The 21,516-nt window shown below is 38.6% G+C and overlaps 1 protein-coding gene across 1 annotated transcript in view; it reads right to left on the bottom strand.

The window, feature by feature from the left end:
• Positions 1 to 19,233: 19,233 nt before the first annotated feature.
• The window catches only part of xxylt1 (xyloside xylosyltransferase 1), a 125,448-nt gene continuing 123,165 nt past the window's right edge, over positions 19,234 to 21,516 (bottom strand). Inside the window, exon 6 of the mRNA XM_037545362.1 lies at positions 19,234 to 20,581. Within this exon, the coding sequence (XP_037401259.1) occupies positions 20,553 to 20,581 (29 nt within the window). The 3' untranslated portion in view covers positions 19,234 to 20,552. The remainder of the gene's footprint in view (positions 20,582 to 21,516) is intronic.

The raw sequence follows: 21,516 nt of genomic DNA, 5'->3' as shown, positions 1-21,516 counted from the left end.
TTACCTGGATTCCAACCTACCAGCCTACTAGTCCACCTCTCATAACTATACACTACAGCTGTACTGAACTACTGATTCACTGACTCAACCTCTTCTAACTACATGCTACAGATAACTGTACCACTTCACTCTACAGATAAATATATAACTGCTGACAACAATAACTTATTGATTCACTCTGCCATGTATAAAGGCTCTCAATGTCTGTTTACATGCAAATATTTTTCCCAATCCGACTAAATACATTCCGATTAGACTCAGACTGAGGTCTTTATGCTCACTCTATTCAACAATCTGATAAATCTTCGTTTACATGCTCGCTACAAGCAGTCCGATGCAAATTGACGCGCATGCGTGGAGTAGCGCGTAGAGTAAACGTTACCATGACAGCGAACATCACGTGAGGTCCAGTCGGCGTGAGGTGAGTTTCCAGTTGGCGCGCTTGTGTTTTCAATGGCTTTAAAATACTATCAGACTCAGAAAAACGTCCTTCACATGTACTTATAAAGGAAGCGGCGAGAGGAAGACGTCGTGTTCTGAGACACATAGCCTGGACGTCCGTCCCACCGCCGTCTTTTAATGCTCGGAGCATGAACTCCGTCTCCTCTGCAGACCAGGTTCTTCTCCGCCATGTTAAACGGTATAACCCTTTCGCTATGACGCGACGCGCATGCGCAGAATGTACTTACACATTCCGATTGGAGTGTAATCTGATTCAGGCGTTTACACGGCTAATATTCTCTTTAACGGATTATTTACAGGTTTACCCTCCTCGTTTAATCCTATAGGAATTGTATTCCGAATGGCCTCAATCGGACTAGACTATTCACATGGACGTCTTCTATTCTGATCGAGCTATTAGTCGGATTACTAACGGATTCAACAGAGAGATAGAGCTGGAAAGGATGTACAGCAGGTTAGGCTGATAAAGGATATAGAGGGAAATGTACTAGTGAGTGAACAGAGAGTGTTGAGTAGATGGAAGGAGTACTTTGAAGAATAATGAATGAGGAAAACGAGAGAGAGAGGAGGACAACGGGGGGGAAGAGATAGTGGATCAGGAAGTGCAGAGAATTAGTAAGGTGGAAGTGAGGGCAGCTTTAAAAAGGATGAAGAATGGAAAGGCAGTTGGTCCAGATGACATACCTGTGGAGGTATGGAGATGTTTAGGAGAGAAGGCAGTGGACTTTTTAACCAGGTTGTTTAACAAAACCCTGGAGAGTGAGAGAATGCCTGATGAGTGGAGAAGTAGTGTACTGGTCCCCATTTTTAAGAACAAGGGTGATGTGCAGAGCTGCAGTAACTACAGAGGTGTAAAGTTGATGAGCCACACCATGAAGGTATGGGAAAGAGTTGTTGAAGCAAGGCTAAGGCGAGAGGTTCAGATCAGTGAGCAGCGGTTTGGTTTCATGCCCAGAAAGAGTACCACAGATGCAATTTTTGCATTGAGAGTGTTGGTAGAGAAGTACAGAGAAGGTCAGAAGGAGCTACATTGTGTCTTTGTGGATCTAGAGAAGGCATATGATAGGGTGCAAGAGAGGAACTGTGGTACTGTATGAGGAAGTCAGGTGTAGTTAGGGTGGTGCAGGACATGTATGAGGACAGTGAGACAGTGGTGAGGTGTGCAGTTGGAGTGACAAATGGTTTCAAGGTGAAGGTAGGGTTACATCAGGGATCAGCTTTGAGCCCCTTCTTGTTTGCAATGGTGATGGAAAGGTTGACAGATGAGGTCAGGAAGGAGGCTCCATGGACCATGATGTTTGCAGATGACATTGTAATCTGTGGTGAGAGTAGAGAGCGGGTGGAAGAGAATCTGGAGAGGTGGAGGTTTGCACTGGAGAGGAGAGGAATGAAGGCCAGTAGAGACAAGACGGAATACATGTGTGTGAATGAGAGGGCAGGTGGAAAGGTGAAGATGCAAGGAGTAGAGGTCGTAAAGGTGGATGACTTCAAATATCTTGGGTCAACCATCCAGAGCAATGGACAGTGTAGAAAAGAGGTGAAGAAGAAGGTGCAGGCAGGATCGAGTGGGTGGAGACGGATGTCAGGGCTGATGTGTGACAGAAAGATCGCAGCAAAAGGAATAGTGGATATATTGGTCAAAGAATGTTGGAGATGGAGCTGCCGGGTAGAAGGAGAAGAGGTAGACATCAGAGAAGGTTTATGTAGTGAAGGTGGACATGAAGATGGTTGGTGTAAAATTAGAGTCGGCAGTGGATAGGGCAAGATGGAGGCAGATGATCCGCTGTGGCGACCCATAAAGGGAGCAGCTGAAAGAAGAAGAAGACTAACGGATTCTTAGGCTGCATGTAAACATCGCTAGTGACCAGTAAAGAATGAACATCAGCTCCCAGAATTCATAATAAAATACCATAATTTAAGAAAACAGCATGTTGTTGTAAACATCAGCAGTACAGTCCCTGTTGAGCATCTGTGTGCTTCATCTTTGTGGCTCAACCACAACATTATAATCGCCCGTAACCTGAACCACCACTTTCTAAGTGCTACTCTCTATTCATCATCTCTGCTGTCTACAGCCATTAAGCGTCAGTAACAGAGGAAATGAAGGGTGTGGATATCAGCACGTAGCCCCACAATCCAGCTTAATTACACTAACACTCTACAGAATGCACTGTAAAGTACAGCGAGGGGCTTCACCCCATTGAAAACAACACAATCCATGTGGAAGCACATTGATGGACCTTTTCTCCAGGCTAAAGAGGCTTTGCAGATTATCAAGCAGATGTTCAGGGAATGCTCACATGGCGCAATGTGCTGCATCTGTCTTCAGAGACGTGTGATATGCTACATGCCAAGCTATTTGTTGGATGACGCAATGCTCCAGACAGCATTCCTAAAAAAAAACAAGAATGCATCCAGAGATTCGAGAAAAGAAAAACTCATTCTGGTGCCCAGATAAAAAAACCTGACATCAAATTCTTCCTTTAGAGAAAAGGCCTGCACGTCTTCCCAACATGGAAGCTTTGTTCATTAGATTTAATGCTGAAAGTTCTCATCATCTCTCCAGTGGCTTCCAAGACATGGAATAGGTAATGCGTCTGAAAACGCAGCAAGCACTTCAAAGGGACAGAAGTACAGATCTGCTCAGTGGGGAATAACATCCAAGCTTTCTCTGAAACTAAAGAAGAGCTAACGTCCTCTCCTTTCCATTGCAACTCGTGCTGTTCAGTGGGAGTAGCTTTCAGGGGAATTTCCACAGTGTTTTCTGAATCTTTACTGTATATGAACATCAGTGTGTGATTGAATATGTCATGGACCAAGATCAATGTAAACCACTGAAGGAGCCACCTACGCTTAACCAGCTACATAACCTACATATAATCACATGCATTGGTTGCAGAGCAGTTATTGAATAATTCATCATTTCTGAATTATAAGTCTCTTATAGGTTTTTAGATTCTTTGATCTGATAAACAGATTAGATTAATCTAGATGCATGCATGCAGTTTCACCCTTTTTAGCTAACATTGGCTATATTAGGCTTCTAGAGACTTTGGCTTTCTACCATTTAAGTTGTTAAAAAAAGTTTTTTTTTTGTAAAATTGAATTTTAAAGTTGGAGGTGTCTGGTCAGACTTCACAGGATGTTTTCATCACAAACTAACATCACAAACACTGGCTTAAAATGGAGGCCTGGTTAAGACGATGTTTATGTCTCAAATACAAAATCAATATTCCACTGATGAATATATGATGACAACAGAAGATTTTTCACTTACATCCAGACTGAGTTCTCCTTGAATACTCTCTCAACGTGCAAACATTGCATCAAGCAGTCATCAGATTCATCCACTCTGGTAGTAGTTCATCCACTGAAGCCCAACTAAAATTAAAATATGTTCTTTTGCATGTTGAGTGTAATTACACATTAGCCACTGCAGAGGGCTAATCCCTAAAACTTACATAGTGCAGCTTTATGATCTCCCTCCAGAATACATTAAAATCTGCTTCCATGCTAAAATGGCCACAAATGGCAGACTAAAATGCATCAGCATAACAATTGCAATGGGCACACACAGAATACATATCATTATAATAAGACCTATTATTGCTTTGTTTCATACAAATAAATACACATTTGCTTGCCAGTGCAAAATGGTATTAAATAAAAATATTTGACTTGGTTGGAACACATTATTTATACATCAAAATAAACGGAACAGCAGCTTTGAGAATTCACATTTTTAAAGAACTGTAGGTTATAAGACACAGTCATTTTTTGATAGTCCCCTATAAATGATCTATAGCTGTTTTAATTGAAAAGTTATCTAGTGAATCAGTTTTTTTAATAAAGAGTGTTAATGCATTATTAGGTTTCAGATTCGGTTTTGGGTTACATTTAATAGCATCTATTGCATTCCTAAAGTTTAGTTGCAAATAAAAGATAATTTGCTGAATGGTCGGTTAAGACATTTTTAACATCTTTCAAGCATCTACAGTGGACTAAAGTCCTTTTGCTCTGAGAGACCCTTTATCTTAATTATGTCTATTTTATTTTAAAAAGTGACTGAACATCCTATTTTGTGAATACAAATCATAACACTACCAAAATTTTAGCAAATATTTCAGTAGTGAATGTTTCATTAATGACAATTTTTGCTCATTTTGAACAGAACTGAAAAACCTTAACCAGTACATGATTAGCAAGCTTTAAATAGCTGTATGCACATAAACTGATACTAATTTTATTAAAAACACTAAACCGTTTACTTAATTTAAAAAAAGTAGTGACTATTCTTAAGTTTTCACACTTATTTTCAGGGGACACATTTACTTCAAAACATTGGGCTCTTAACTGCTCACTATGTGGACAGGGATGCAGTCTCACATTGCTCTAAAATGCAGGAGTGTGGTAAAATTAAAGATCCGCTTATGAACTAAAACTCTTTGGATTTCGGTAGTGGACAGCATCTTTTCAATAAAGTTTCTTTATTTGAAAATTAAACTCTAAATTAAAATCTTTCAACTTCACTTTAAAAGAAATGAAAAAGGTCTCAAGAACAGTGGAAAAACATGCAAAAAAAAGTTAAGTACTATGTGAAAGTTTATGGGCTGAGATTTGGGACAGCTACCTCTCAATACATAATAACCTTTAAATCTTGATTTTGTAACTGTGGGACTGCAGATAAAATAAAATTCGGTAGAATGGTCCACATAAAGTATATATAAAGCAGGAGTAATATGGTATAATTCTTAATTCTCTTTGTGAAGATAAGCTTATTTTTATGTCTATATTTCAATAGGGGGCTGAGAGGTTAGAAACAGTTCTGGCACCAGGCTCCCAAGAGCAGACTGTGAGGAATGGCAGCAGCGCTCCAGTCTCTCTGCAACTCATGAAAAAGCTCCTCATAAATATTTGAAGAGTACATGCCACTCTGTACCAGTGCAGCCAAGGGGGAATCTGTGAACTAACACGGCACACAAATTAGTACATTCAAACACATTTGAACAAACATACTCACAGATATGCACACATCACAGACATTCACTTGTATGCACAAACACAAGCACACACACACACATTCACAGAGAGCATTCACATCTTTGAATTTCCTCACAGCTCCTCTCTAATTAAGAAGTCTCTCTAATCACTCTTCTTCCTTCATATCACTTTAGAAATCACAATAGAACACAATAGAACTTCTCATAAACAGTCACGATTTAGTAGACCAAATGCACTGGTTTTGTGATGTCATAAAAACCAATGCATTTACTTAAATAAGCCTATTCAGCCCAAAGTAGTTTTGCCCTGCCCACTCACAATGAAGTCATAAGGACTGTGTCAGACTTACAAACTTTTGAAAGGTCCACGATCCAAGGCAGTCAATCAGAACAGAGATCATTTACATATATCAGTCTTCAAGACACAGAAACAAAAACAGCCTGTTTAATTCTAAGAGATAAATGGACTCTGGAAAATAGAAAATGTAACATGAATTATGATTGTTTTTGATACATAAAACCACACAAACAAAACAAAAAAATGTATATAATAGTAGAAATCATAGTATATGGGCCCATTAAACTCAGCAGTCTTGAATAATTATTGTATTATATTGTAGCACTGGACAGGCCCATGAGTAGGCCCATCACCCTCACTCAATGAAAAAACAAACATTTTACATATACATATTTCATATGTATTTTTGATTTTCCATTTCAAGTTCTATTTTTGACCTATTTTACTAATATGGTTATGTTAGAAAGTATTTATTTAAAACCCACCTACCGTCTTTATTTGTGGATTACTTTGATACCTTTTTGGCCCTCAATCCACAACAGTATACTTTGGCCCTCCAAGACAAAAAATGGTTTGAATTTACTTAAAACTATATTCTGTAACGATTTTACCTTAAAATAACATAAATAAAAGTCCATGTCCTTGTCACTATTGGCCTGGAATGCCTGCTACAGCGCTATGTAACTTATGAAAACTTTGGCAAGAACTCTAGCATAACACTTTTTGACATTATGTTACACACCTATAACTATGCCTTTCCAGATAGCTGTAAGAAGCTAGCTTGGTATTTCTAATATGGACATCATGACAGAGGCTGCAAAGTGAGCAAAGAAGAAGTTGGAGGAAATGAGGAAGAGAAAAAGAGAAAGTGATTGAGCAAGAGACCCGACAAGAGTAAGCCTCGGACTGGCTCTTACTCGTTGTTGAGAGCTAAAGGAGACGAAAGGATGCAAGACAGTCTCATGGCTAACAGGAAAACATCTGACAGCAGAGTGTACATCCCTGCCAATGTTTTTCATGAAAGACTGCGACATAGACTGTAACCTTACCAGTGTCAAGCTTGTCTCTTGGAGTTTTGTACTTTGTCCAAGTGCCAAAAGTCATCTAACCTCAGAACCTCAGTGTTGTTTCAAGCTGGTGTTATCTCACACCAAAAACGTTTGTCAGTCTTTGTCCATCAAAAGTTTGCAACATCCTGTAATAAAATCCTGTAACATTATACCACCTTGTAAATCGACATTGTTCTTTCTCTACTGATGTTCTTTGCCGGTGCCAAATTCCATCTTCCTAGAGTCCAACTTGCTTTTTTGTGCATGCACATCATACAGTTATATGGATGGTACGGATTACACTCACATTCTTGGACATTTACACACAGAAACACATCACAAACGTAATCTGTAGCATCCAAGGGCCTACATGCACGTGAAGGTGAGTCGGATTCTGTCAACAAAAGGATGGGGGGAGCTCACAGCTAGATTTGTACTCATAACAGTGGTGTAAACGTGAAATGCACTCTACAACTGTAGGCGAAGCACAAGAGCAAAATATACCTATTCTCTCATAGTGCTGCTTTAACATGTTATCAGTGCATTAGCGATTATATTTTGCAATTAACATTAAAACCTTGGGTCATCATTATTGCCTGACTAACTAGTAATGAAGAACTGAAGTGAGGGCCCTTATAGACCCTTATAAGCTTTAAAGGGCCAAGAAGAGATGCAAAGTATTGGAGCAGGAAACCCATGGCTGAGATCACTTTAATGTGAAGTGGATTCTAAGTTCTTCTCATCTTCTCCAGACTTCCCCACCCACTCGAAGTTCAAACAGTGCTATCTAAACTCCCTTATCAGAGCAGCAGCTTTCCTCAGAAACTTTTATCCTCAGAAAGCCATGAACTTGGACATGAAAGCGATGGCAAAGGAATGGAGAAGAGCCTTAAGGAAGATTTGGTGAACCAATGCAGGAGATGGCTGGACTGGACAGATAGGCTGGGCTGGGCTGGGCTGGACAGATCCTCCCAGGAGTCATGTTGATAATTCAAGCTTCATTACAGTCCTACTGACCAAATACCCATTTAAAAAAAGAGTTCCTTTCTCAATTAAAAGTTTCAAAAGTATTGAGATCATAATGAGTTTGAAAGTTATACTCTTGTATTCCTCAACCTGAAACTTGTTCTGCCACATATGGTTGATTACTACAGACAATATTTTTCCTTTACACTAGAAAGAAATCCACTGAATCAAAGCTGCTTATAATGCAAGAAAATTGGCAGGTGCTTTCTTTTTTAAGTACAAAGAAACCCATAAAAATTAATTGAGTATATTCTATAGATTCACCTAACAGTACACCAGAAGCTGGAGTAGTTCTTTAATATTTGAACTGATTTATGTTATGAATAATGGAACTCAGAATTTTCGAGAAAGGTCCTAGGAAACTTTTTAGGACAGATTCATGATGTGTTCTTAAACTGCAGAATCGTTTGCACCTTTGTTCTTTTGAGTGTGTGTAGATTCTGTTCTTACCTTAGAACAAATCCCAAATAAGAAAACACTAGTGAATGTCAGAATATTCATGAAAACTATGCAAGTAAACTGTGTGAGTAAATTTCTACTTAAGAATAGTTGGTGAACGAGGCCCATCTAACAAATGCAGTGCTTTTGCTATGTGATTCACAAAACCTTTTTAGTGGGCCTGTAGTGCATCTTCTATAATGACTCGTACATCACAAACTACATACTTCTCCTCATTCAAAGATGTATTAATTAATCTAAAGTGACAACGTCTTTCTAACCTATCTGCCTTCATTGTTCTTGTCTCTGCCTCAGTGTTGTATTTACTTTCCACAGCGTCACAGTAAATGGGCGCTTTCAGTTCTGCGTGTGAAGAACGCCCCACTACTACCTCCCAGTGGACAAACTACACCTCAGGCAAAATGAAAACTCAAAAGATTGGTATGAACCCTTCAGATCTCAAAGACATCAAAACTATTTTGCTTTGATAATAGTGGTTTATGTTCCATTCCGATGGCCCTGAAGTTCCACATATATCTGCACTAACGGTAAAACTAAGCTCTGAGAGGACTAAAGGGAGGCTGCTAGCAAAACTGAGAGGTGATACTTCACACAAGAAGTTGAGAAGTGAGAAGCTTGTGCATGCTAAGAATAAATTATGACCACTAGCGCTTACAGCGCAGACCTGTGTTGCAAAAGGATGTGAGCTCAGGCCACTTAACCAGCATTTCCCCATTTGTTTGCACACTCAGACTGAAGTGACACCCAAGTCTTCTGGTGCATGATAAAGTTGGGGCACTGCAGCTGTTGATCTCTTTAAACAAGCTAATGTGAACTGAGTGACTTAACTGCTCAGAACGGGGGCAGAGGAGGACACAAGTTGGACAGGAAGTTTGTGTGTATGTGTGTGTGTGTGGATGTGTGAATGTGTGTAGAACATGGTGGAACAAAAGAACAAAAGATGAAACACAAACATGATTACACACCCAAATATTCATCTTATTCATCTAGTCTGAGCTTGTGAAGCAGACTCTTAGGAATAAAGGTGCCAGAGTGGTTCTGGGCTTAGACTCGCAGTTCTTGGTAAAGAATCTAAAAAGGCATTCTGGCCTAATTTTTTTCATGTTTGGCAAAACACTGTAGGCCACAACCTCATCAGAATGCCAGAATTTTAAATTTTGCATTGTGTGTTTTCATCCATCAATGTTCTTTCACTACAATAACCAGCATGCATTGTGCAGACCTGATTACATTATTTACAATAATCTGGCTTCCTTCTTCCTGAAAATTTAAAACAGCCTGCCTAAATTGGAAAGTCTTGCTCTAGAGACTGAAGAGGGTGAGATATCATGTTTCTAATAGATGTAGAAATGGTTACATTTTTCATTTTGGCTGGAGTGTCCCTTTAATTCACATGAAAGGTTCTTCACATTTGCGCATGTCATTTACAAAAATGGTTCAATAAAGAATTGTCGACTAAGCGGTTATCTAGAAGCAAAACACGCTCTTCTTTTTTGTCACTCCAAGCAACAATTTTTGGTTTAATTTAAGTGGATGGATGGATGGATGGATGGATGGATGTAACTGCACATAAATTTACATATACCACGCAGACAAATGGAAAATAGAAATAAATCTAGACATAAGTTAAAGTACAAGAGATATAAAATAAAAGTGTATCTATTTGCATATTTACATGGCATATGAGACAGATTTGTTGTATTAACATTGTGCCTTTTTTCTCAAGAGTGCACTTCGTATTTATCTCACGTCAGTGAACACCACGTCCTCAGATGTTCACCACAGCAACTTCAGCAAATTTATCAAGGTAATTATATTACTGCCAAGCCAAATGTTACTTGGTTGTAAAATCTTGAATAATACGAATGGCACTTTAAATCCACATGTATGGATATTTACACAGAAGCTTGAGAGATTCTATCACCTTGAGTGACCATCTCACCATTTCTGCAGCCTTGATTTGGTGAGCTGATGTTTTTCCATTAAGCTGGAATCACTGCTGGTCAAATTGAATTCAGTTTCTCAAAATAAAGAAAGGTATATTAAAATGGTAAGTAAGCATTTTCCCAGGAAGCATGATGAGCACCACAAATTATACCAACTGTACTTACTTTTACAGCAAACTGTGGATCTTAGCAATGTTTTTATGCTCCACCCATAGTGGTGCTCCCTCTTGCCAGGCTAGATAAGCTTTACACAATGTCGACAAAACTTTCATTAAACCTAATGTGGAACTGTAGCTCACTCAGTTTTTGTAAAAATACCTAAACTCACAATAAATGATATTTTTTTACAGTGTGAAAGGTTACATATGGTTATGATCTATCAGACGTATTCCTGTAATCCAGCTAATGTTACAACAATCCACAGTCCAGCTTTGCTCATCCAACGTTGCAACAACTGACTGTTTGCAAAACATTGATAGAGGCCAAGTCTCGAAGAGCCAGCCTTTGGCTCTAAGGTAAGCTTAACTTAAGCTTGAACTTGCCAACACTCATGTTTTATCTAACAATAAATGCTGTTACAGAACAAAATGAGTACTTAGTATTAGTTCATTTGGAGAGGCCCCTTCTGTTGCTCAAACCTCCTCTTTATTAGACATGAAAAACTTCTACATAAATGCACAACAGTTTCCCTGGTTAGATTAAAGTAAACATGGCTTCTGGATTTCTATTTGTTCTTTGTTTTAAACTGCTGTACATTCATGTTGTCAGTTGTATGCAAAACTTTGGGTGTCAATGTCATATGACATGTTTTGTTGAAAATACAAAGCTACTGTTTATGTGCAAAAATTTATACACTAGGGGGAAAAAAATAAAACATAAAATGTGGCCTGTGCAAATGTTTATATAAAGCACACATTATATATATATTTTTTTCCAATATGTAAAACAAATAAATTGTAATTGTGCATAAATGTTTAGCAGAAAATGGCATTTTTACATTTGTTCTCTGTGTAGGACATGTTAACTTCACACTTGACCAGGAGTGTTTAGGCATTTGCACACACCTGAAAAAAATGAAATGTTTTAAAATGCACTCTTGTTTGTGCTTCACTGTTGTTCTTTGTGAATCTGAACTTTTCAATCTGTTAGCACAAGTCCTGCAGATGCTACTAGATGGCCTGAGCCGAAAGTTTAACGGATATAACAACAGTAACTATGGGAGGCAGGACTTGTCAGAATTTTGAAGACGGTTAACTCCTATGAAAGAAGACATCTGTGGGCGGATTATGGATAGGTCAATTCCCCTGTCATTTTAGAGAGACTTCAATATCACCAAAGTCCCTGAGGACAGCCTGCTCAAGCCTCATGTGGCCCTCTTTTCACACAACGCTGTCTCTATTGTTACGTCAGAGTGGTTTGTAGAGAGAGCAGTTAAATTTAGTGCTCTTAATCTCATTGCTCTAAATACCCTGCAGCTTGTTGGGAGACCACTGTTTGCCTTTGCTGTGAAGCCCCCAGATAAATCCCCTTGTCAGACAGCAACAGACCCCGGTGACAAATGCCAGTGAAGAGCATGGCCCCTTCTGTCACCAAAAAACAGACCAAGCAGTGTCTCCCTCTATAATGGGCAGGCACAGTTGATGGTCGTGAGAGGCAACTTCATGAGAAGCAATCATCCCACTGCCTTTCGCTGCCTTTTTATTGCCTCTCAACAAAGCCCTGCTTGTGTTGTCCCGTGTGAGGACTTGACAGAGCAGGGATTACGGTGAGATTAGAGCACATCCTGGTTTCCTCATGCGGAGATAACCTGCCTGTCAGCGCGAGACTAAAGCTCATTAGACATTCCCTCCCACCCTACTGTCTGTCTGATCGTAAAACCCTTTTAGCTGTAGTGCCTGATCCCAGTTAGCCCGCTTCTACATCACTTCATAACTGGGAGTGTAAACATGCATCAGTCTGAAGGCATCCATTTTGTGAATGCTTGAACTGACGATAATTGATTTAAAAAATGTATTTATTTTTGGCCAAAATACAATTTTAAAGCAGAAAAATCGCATCACAAGGTTACATGTAGTTCATACAATCATGCATGGATATTCAGTGGATTTTTAAAAATAATTCTGGATTGCACCAACATGATAGAATTCGACTGTGGCACTGAATCATGTCCTAAATAATCGTGATCAAGCTGAACTGTGGCATGTGCAGAGATTTACACCTCTGCTATTGGGTAATTTAGACAAAAAATATTTTTCTGTTGTTTGATTTAGCTGAGTATGTCCATCGATGAGTGCTGTATTTGTACCAAGGCAAAAGATACAAGGTTGGATGATATTCATCATTCAACTAAAATGTGAATTGTGAAACATTTACAGATGGAGAAAATCCAGTAAATCCAACTGTTCAATAACAATTATTTGAATGCTGTTATACTGAAAACAGTTATCCCTCAAAAACAACAATTTACCATTTTATTAGTTAAACTTTACCCATTGTGACAAAATGATTTATGTACCACACATGACACCAAACCAAATTTCTTGGTATACACATGCTCTTTTTACCTTGTCCCCACAGTTTGTTGCTGTTATTTACAGGATGAATCGTTCTCTTCTGTATTTTCATATAGTTTCCTGTATACAAAGACAAAAACTTAATAGATGAAATATGCACCTACAATGCACCCTGAAGATAAAGTCTTCACACTAAAGAGGCAGTGAAATAACAGCTGCAACACGCTGTGACAAAACAGAAAATGCAAGTTCAGTAATGACGAGATAGTGATGTTAAAATGAACACATTCTACTAGGAGTGGAGTTCTACTCTGACTAAGAAAATTGGGTCTGTTGCAGCTACATCATGACATATTTAGTGCTGTGTCTTCTCACAAACGTACATCTGGTTCCAAGGGTTTAAACAGTGTTATTCTGAGGGTAAACATTCTTCCAGCACACATTCAAGGCTCGTACCTCTGTTAAACCACGGTCTCTGCATCTTTTGAGACCTTATTGCATCTTTTGACATCCAAATTAGTGCAAATTTACACCTGGTTTTATAAAAGTGGAGGAACATTTAACGTAAAACCAGCCACCACATGTTGTAATATCTCCACCAATGTTTCGCACGATCCTACCACTTTTTGTGCGGCCTTCCTTCCAATGCACATGCATGAGAAGGAGAGCTGCCGTTCACATGGCCCCCAAAACTGCAGGTTCAGGATGGTACACCAGTTCCGTATATAACATGTGGACAAAATGCATCAAAATTTACACATGAAACTGGAACAAAAGGCATGCATTGGGCCCTGAGGCATCAAATATGTATAGCTAAATGTCTAAGGCCACTGAACTACTGGACATTTTTGTTCATAAAAATCATAGACCAATATGTAGCAGCAGTATCCAGTGCAATTTAGTGCTACACAGGACAGTAAATATGTTAAAATAGTGAATGGCAAGTTTTACTAGGGTAATAAAGTGCAGGAAAGAAGAAGATGAAATAGAACAAAGAGGATAACAGTGTGTCTGATATAATAAAGTGTGTGGAATTCACAGTACGTGCTATGAGTCAGAAAGGAAATCTGATGCACAATAGTTCTATAATGTCATGGTTTTTGAATAGAAAAAATTAATTGTCTATGCATTAAAAGTGGCAAATATGACCTAGATATAAACTGCTGAAACTGCTGCCCACTGCCTTGGATTCAGGTACTGTGTGAGTGGGCGATTGTACAGCATTGTGGAAATTACTGCTCTTCTGTATTTGTTCTCATGTGGTAACAGTAGAACAGACTTCATAAATCTGACCATCCTGTTTACACCCCCTTGACCCGATTGCCTTTCAAAAACTCTACAACATACACTACATGTTTCTGGGGAATAAATCTTTTTTGTGTACAGCTCTGTAGACCATGTGAGGTCAGGTTGAGCTAAAGCAATGAATGAAGGACAAATAGTTTACGTGCAGTGTCAACAACATGGGACAGCCCCAAACCACAAACTGTGTGGTCATCAACTTACATCAACATCAACTTACCAAAACATCTGCTAATCGAACTTTTCTTCTGAAATCAAGGATATTAATTTTGACTTTGTCTCCCTTCTCTGAAGTAAAAGCCTTTTTTGGAAAGCTTTTACACTAGATGTTGAAAGATTTTCATGAGGATTTAATTGCATTCAGCCACAAGAACATTAGTGAGGTCTGGTATTGATGTTAGATGACTAGTTCTAGATCTCAAATGCCATGTCAACTCATCTCAAAGATATTGGATGGTGCTCCATCTTTCCAGAGAACTCAACTCCAGAATCAAATGCAGGGGAGCTTTATACACATTTAGCTAATGCTGAGCACTGGACGTGGTGACCTTAGGCTCATGTGTGGCCACTCCAAAGCATCCTATTACACTTCATGTTCTATGAAAGCAATGGATGCACCATAAAGTGGCTGAATTCACTGATTAGAAGGGCTGTCTGGATACCTTTGGATGAATAATGTTGCTCAAGTCACTACTAAACAGCTGTAAAACATTCATAGTATGATAAGATCAATATCAATATCTTGATTGGATTCACCACAGTTTCGGAACTTGGACACTGTGGTCAAGGTGGCTGAGAGAAGGACATTACACAAAGTGCTCTCCATTATGGAGGATGATGGCCACCCACTGCACACCATCATCATGGACAGGAGGAGCCTGTTTAGGGGTAGGTTGCTATCACAGAGCTGCTCAACCGACAGATTCAGGAGATCCTTTGTCCTCAGAGCCATCAGGCTCTTCAACTGTTCTCAGGGGGGCCAGAAGAGAAGGGTGAAGAGAGAGGAGGACTGAATCTGAATCTCATGCTTATCTTGTGTGTCTTTATCCACCTGCACATATAGACAGTGTGCTATACAAATTGCACTTTCTGCATACCCCATAACGCCAAACCATCGCTCTGGCATTGACCCATGCTACTTCTGCCCACTTTGAATCTGGCTACTCCCACTCATTACTGTAGGCACCTGTATCCTATTTGTTTTGATTAGTTTCACCTATGATACTTAACACTTCTTGTGTTTGCTCCCTCTCCTTTGTAAATCAACATGTGTTAGTTATCACATTTCAATGCTGTTTTATCAGATTTTTGTTTTTATCAGTTTTATCATGTTTCTGAGGTTTCATTATTACCTGGCTGCTTTTCTCTTTTGGGATAACGATTACAGAGAGTAGCTTGACCACTCCTGAAGATTAGCCTCTTTTTTGCTAAACCCTTAAAACCCCCTTAGACGTAGGCTTACTATTTACTTATTAATCTTAATACTTGTTATTTAGTAAGTTACATGAACAATTAGTTGCATTAGGTGCATGTAGGTCTCCTAGGGTTAAATGGGATATTAACCATGACTTTTGGAAAGGTCTCAATGCACATATCTGTCTTTCCTTGCAAGGGTTCCTGGGGAGATGCAGACATATAACCTGGTCCAAGCAGGAGCAGACCTCCTGGGTCACAACTGACAGCATGGTAAGCAGAAAGACAAGAAATCATGGGAGGTAGAACCCAATCAGTATGACCATCACATCTGCAGGGAAATTGGACACAATCAAGCTAGAGTTAAGGGCACAATCCATTTCTACTTTTATTCAATACAATTGAGATGTAATACATGCAGCACATCACTGATATCAGTTTACATCTTTGTTTGCATGCGCAGTGTGCGTAAAACAGCTTCTCAAAAGGCTTTTCCTTGACTTTAACCTTGCTTTTACTGTTGACTATCTTGTTTCTGGCAACGTGGATTGGCCAGAACGTGGAGTGGAAGTATTTCTAAAAAAAGACCTTTCAAGTGCTTTGCTAATGGAAAGGCTTTGGAACATGAGCAACATGGAAGCTTTGTTATCTTTAGTGTCTCATTGTGGAGAACATACCATGACCTGGATCTCTAGAGGTCACTCAATAAAACAGCAAACATATGGACTTCTGCTATGCTCTCCTTCTCCCAACTCCATTTGCTTTAGTAAATGCCTTTTTACTTGTGTACCAATTTAGTTTGCTGAGTATACGTCTGTTCCCAGCAACAGAATCACAACCAATATGTCAATATAAAGTAGCACAATGCTCAAACACAAAGCTACAAACCTCACATCTTAGTTTTTGTGGGTTACTGACTGACAATAAATGTAAAGAAAAAGTGAATTAATGCTAGTCACAGTACTGCTTCAAATTCTAATAGAACTAAAAGGAGGATGCTGGGTGTTTGGGGCGGGAGAGTCATGCCATTGATGTGACATTCACAGTTGATTCTACTGTGGTCTATCTAGCATCTGTATTGCTCTAAGCACAGCCCACAGACGTCCTAGAAGTATATGATGTATTGCAAGACGTCCACAATTTTATTATTTACTTTGGATTTTATCTTTCTTTAAAATAATATAATCAAATAAAACATTTTCCCCTGTAACTCTGTTGACAAATTAACTGGGTCACTGTCAGCTGTCTGTGTGTGAAAAGTTATGACCCTGTATTGGGCTGCTAGTGAGCAATGGGGGCGAAAGGGGAAGCCCTCTTGTGAAAACAATTGACACCTCTCCACAAAGAAGCTTGTGTCAAGACAAAAGGAATAGCACAACTGCCACAATTAAAAAAAAAACTAAAAAAAAACATACACATACATAAAACAAAAACATTCCATAAATGTTGACTTGCTTGCTCACCAAAAAAGATGAAAGTCCAGTTTGACTGTGTTTTAGGCATCTTTGGTTAAGAAAATGATTCTATATAGAGCCCTGAACATATTCAGAACCTTTTGCAAGATAAAGGGTTCTCTGCATCATGAAATGATTCTTCAGATTGGTGAAGAATGTGCTGTAGATGCTCCTATATAGCACCAAAAAGGGTTTCTTCTATTGTAACAAGCTTGACACCATAACAACAGGACCCTCTTTTTTTTTTTTTTAACCACAGGCAAATAAGTGCCTGTATAATGTGACTTCAAGCCCCTCAGTTTCAAGCCCACAATCAGTATGTAGTAAAATATTCTCCAGCTACAGCATCATTCATGTAGGTGCTTTTGAAGCAGTGCTTTGAACAGCACAAATCTATTTGGCCTTGTCACCTGGGAGTACATGAAAAGAAGATATGAAAACTAGGCATAGCTTATTATTTGAGCAGTGTGGTGCAGTACAGTGACATTTTGATTTAGCTTCTGTCATACAGTTGTATGGAGCAGTAGTGATTAGTGATCATAGCCAAGAAACCCTTCACTGAATATGTGCACAGATCTGAGTGAAGGCCTTTTAAATGAAATTTCTTTCTGCAGGACAGACAACTATACTAGTAATAGTGAAAGCCACTGCTGACTTAACAGTATACTTAACAGTATAAGACCTTCCATTTAAAATGAACACGATTCAAGCCACATGCAAGGATGTATCTTATTAGAGATGTATGATAAATACCTCTCCTTAGAGTGTATTTTTACTCTGTTTGTGAAACCAATTACTCAGAGTTTTGCTGGTCTACAGATCTTTATATAGGTCTGCTTTCTATATCCAAAGGGTCTTAGTGGCGCCGGTGGCTGACTGATACCTCTCCTGACTGACATGAGATCTGACAGTGTTCAAATAGCAAGAAAGAGAGAACAAGCATCACTGCTTTTGCCCCTAATCTCCTGTCATGGCATGGCATGTCATGTCATGTCAGGTTAACATAAGTATGTATGAATGAAATTGTGTCAGCCACTTTCTGAGGCATTTCATGGCATTTTCTGCTAGTCAGAGCAACTTACATTCCGTGAAACTGAATCATGGAAAATTTCTCCCGCTTTTTTAAATAAAAGAGTAATATGTAATATGTTGAAGAAAAAAAATGTTGAAGTCTAAAATGATACCATTACCCAGTCCATACAGTCTATGTATGGACACTGTGCTGCAAAAACAGCTCTTTTTGAATTCACTGTTTCTGCAATGTCACAAGAACCAGCTAATTTGCATATTTTCATCTACTCAGCCTATGGCAGTTTAGCTCCACCCATTCATACTGAAGTTCAAGGAAGTGTCTCAACTGCAAGTGCTTTTTGATCTTTTATCTTATATCAGTCTTAAAGTCACAGTGACAAAAGCAGGAAAAAAAACTATGCCAACAAGTCTCAAAATAAAAATATTTAATAAATTTAAAAGAAAAAAAAATAATGTTCAATTTTTACTCAACAAATAATTCTGAACTACCTAATATACACAGCTTCACTGATTCAGAGAGAACATGTGCCAGACCACTTTCTAAGCAAGAAGCATCTCTCACGCTAATGTTCACCCCTTGGCAGCTGATTCACCATTTCCTAACTCATGAAATGGAAGGAACTGGCATCATGGTCTAAAGTTATTAAAGTGTCTTGCCACTGTAGATCTCTCATCTTTACTTCATGTACTTTATGTTCACATATATTTTCACAAATTCTCATTTTTTAATATTATAATATTGAAGAGAAAAAATATATTTTTAGATTCACAACTACAGCAAAGTAGATACATAAATCTGCTGAATTCAGAAAGCATAGTGTCAAGACTTTATATTACATACTGTATTATTTAAATGACATACTGCATTTCATATAGCAGAATTATGTAGCAGTTCACTAACTTCAAAGAATTCAGTTTACCCATGGCCCACTCATCTTCACGGATTGGAAATGGAACTATTCCTTATTGCTTAGGAGGAAGAGGAGGGTTTCAAAGTGGAGCTTTCTAGAAAGGCAAAAGCTATGGAGAATTGAGATGAATGAGAATTTCTGAAAGGACCTCAAAGACAGGGCAATCCCTTTATTCCCCTGCCATGGAAAAAAAAAATCAGAAGTGAGAGCCACTGAACATTTGAGCAGAGAACTTAGGCCAAGATGAGCAAATGTTATAAGAAAAGCTAAATGATAACTGCAGTTGGTATGAGGTAAAGCCTGTGGAGTGGAATCATCAACAAAAAGAAATGTTGAAAGAAGACATCTGGCAGATGATGGTGCTCTTTTTACAAATATGACTTTATTAAGTGACTTGAAAATAAAAGCAATAAATAGATTTGTATTAACAAAAATCACTACATACTGACTACACTTTCCATAGGCTGTTTACACAAGACACATATTGCCATACGTATGTGCAAACCTAACCCCACCTTACTATCTAAATCAAATTCATTAGATTTTTCTTCTTCCATTTCATAAATAAAAGCTACCCATTGTGTGAGAAGGATGTTTCCCCCAGACAGCTAGCAGAATGTCTGAGGCACACACACTGTATATTTCTAATGACACCTCTATTACTATAGCTAATTGCTGCTTTTCCAGTCCTTAGAAGGAACAAAGGCATTATATAAATCAATATTAATGAGTTCTAACTCGTACCTAATTGAATCAATCAGAGATGTTCTTTCAGGAGTGCTGATTCCAGTCAATATGACATTGAATTGAATGAAAACATGAATTGTTTTCTGTCAGAAAGGCAAAGGAGACATTTTATCAGGATTTGAATTTGATAAAAAGTCATTGCTGTCCAAGAGAAAATGGCCTTTATGCTTTTGTACAGACTTGAACATGTTGATACAAAATTGGAATCAAATATGCATGTAATTCATCACATAATTATTATGTAATTAAATACAAAATTAATACAATTAAGGTATTAACCCGAATTCTACGGGTCAGCCTCAGTCAACCAATTGACATTTTTTAAAGCACCCCATGGGGCTAGTTTGTAACTCAATCACTCTCACACACTCATCCATTCATCCATTCATTCATTCACTCACTCACATTTAACAAGCTAAGAATTCTCCACAAGGGGGCAGCATTAGCAGCTTTTGATGCTTTATAAGAGCAGCGCTTTGCATCAATATCACTGTATGCCCTTTAAGCAATAGGCCATGAGAGATCACTGATGTGATTCAGTCACCGACAGAAGCCTATACCAGCAATTCCTTCCTTAGTATTGGCAAAAAAGCAGCATTATTTTGTGTTATGGCTAAAATGGTGAAGTTGGTTTTGTATTAGACATTTGCTGGACATTCATTTTCTTTTCTCAATTTCTCATGCAATAAACATCAAAATGTCATCAAACCTTCTCTCCTGACGGACAGAGGACAAATTACTATCAAATATATCTCAGTAATGTGCAAAGTTAAAGTCAGTTGCTCATAATGTTTTGGAAACACAAATCACTTCATTCAGAGTCTTATTCAGCGTCTAAACAATGAATAACATGCACGGTTCTTTTTCTTTACAGGATCCAGCATTTCAGACTCGCCATTTTCATCTTCTTTTGTTCTCTTCTTCTCCAACCGGACAGTTCTTAAATGTAACTTGTCATATCAGCGCCACCTAGGGGTATAAGGGGAGAACTGCTATGATGCTACAGTTTTGTATTGTAAATAGATGGGAAATTAAACTGAAATACATTCACGTTATGCCCTTAATCTTGCATCGGTTATCTGAGTTTACAAACTATGTTCAGCTACAACCCCAATTCCAATGAAGTTGGGACATTGTGTAAAACATAAATAAAAACAGAATTCGATGATTTGCAAATCCTTTTCAACCTATGTTCAATTGAATGCACTACAAAGACAAGATATTTAATGTTCAAACGGATAAACTTTATTGTTTTTTGCAAATATTCACTCATTTTGAATTTGATGCCTGCAACGTTCCAAAGAAGTTGGGACAGGGGCAACAAAAGACTGGGAAAGTTAGGAATGTTTCAAAAAACACCTGTTTGGAACATTCCACAGGTGAACAGGTTAATTGGAAACAGGTGAGTGTCAAGATTGGGTATAAAGGAGCATCCCTGAAAGGCTCAGACATTCACAAGCAAGGATGGGGAGAGGTTCACCACTTTGTGAACAACATTGTTGAGAACAGTGTTTCTCAACGTGCAAGGAATTGCAAGGAATTTAGGGATTTCATCATCTACAGTCCATAATATCATCAAAAGATTCAGAGAATCTGGAGAAATCTCTGCAAGTAAGGCAAGGCAAAGGCAAAAACCCAACATTGAATGCTCATGACCTTCGATCCCTCAGGTGGCACTGCATTTAAACCCGACATCATTCTGTAATGGATATTACCACATGGGCTCAGGAACACCTCAGAAAATCATTGTCAGTGAACACAATTCGTCGCTCCATCTACAAGTGCAAGTTAAAAAGTTGAAATGCCGCTGGCTTCTCTGGGCCCGAGCTCATCTGAGATGGACTGATGCAAAGTGGAAAAGTGTCCTGTGGTCTGACGAGTCCACAATTCAAATTGTTTTTGGA

This window comes from Pygocentrus nattereri, chromosome 15 (genome assembly GCF_015220715.1).
Source record: "Pygocentrus nattereri isolate fPygNat1 chromosome 15, fPygNat1.pri, whole genome shotgun sequence".
In the NCBI taxonomy this organism is placed as follows: domain Eukaryota; kingdom Metazoa; phylum Chordata; class Actinopteri; order Characiformes; family Serrasalmidae; genus Pygocentrus; species Pygocentrus nattereri.
This window is presented reverse-complemented; position numbering and strand designations above follow the sequence as displayed.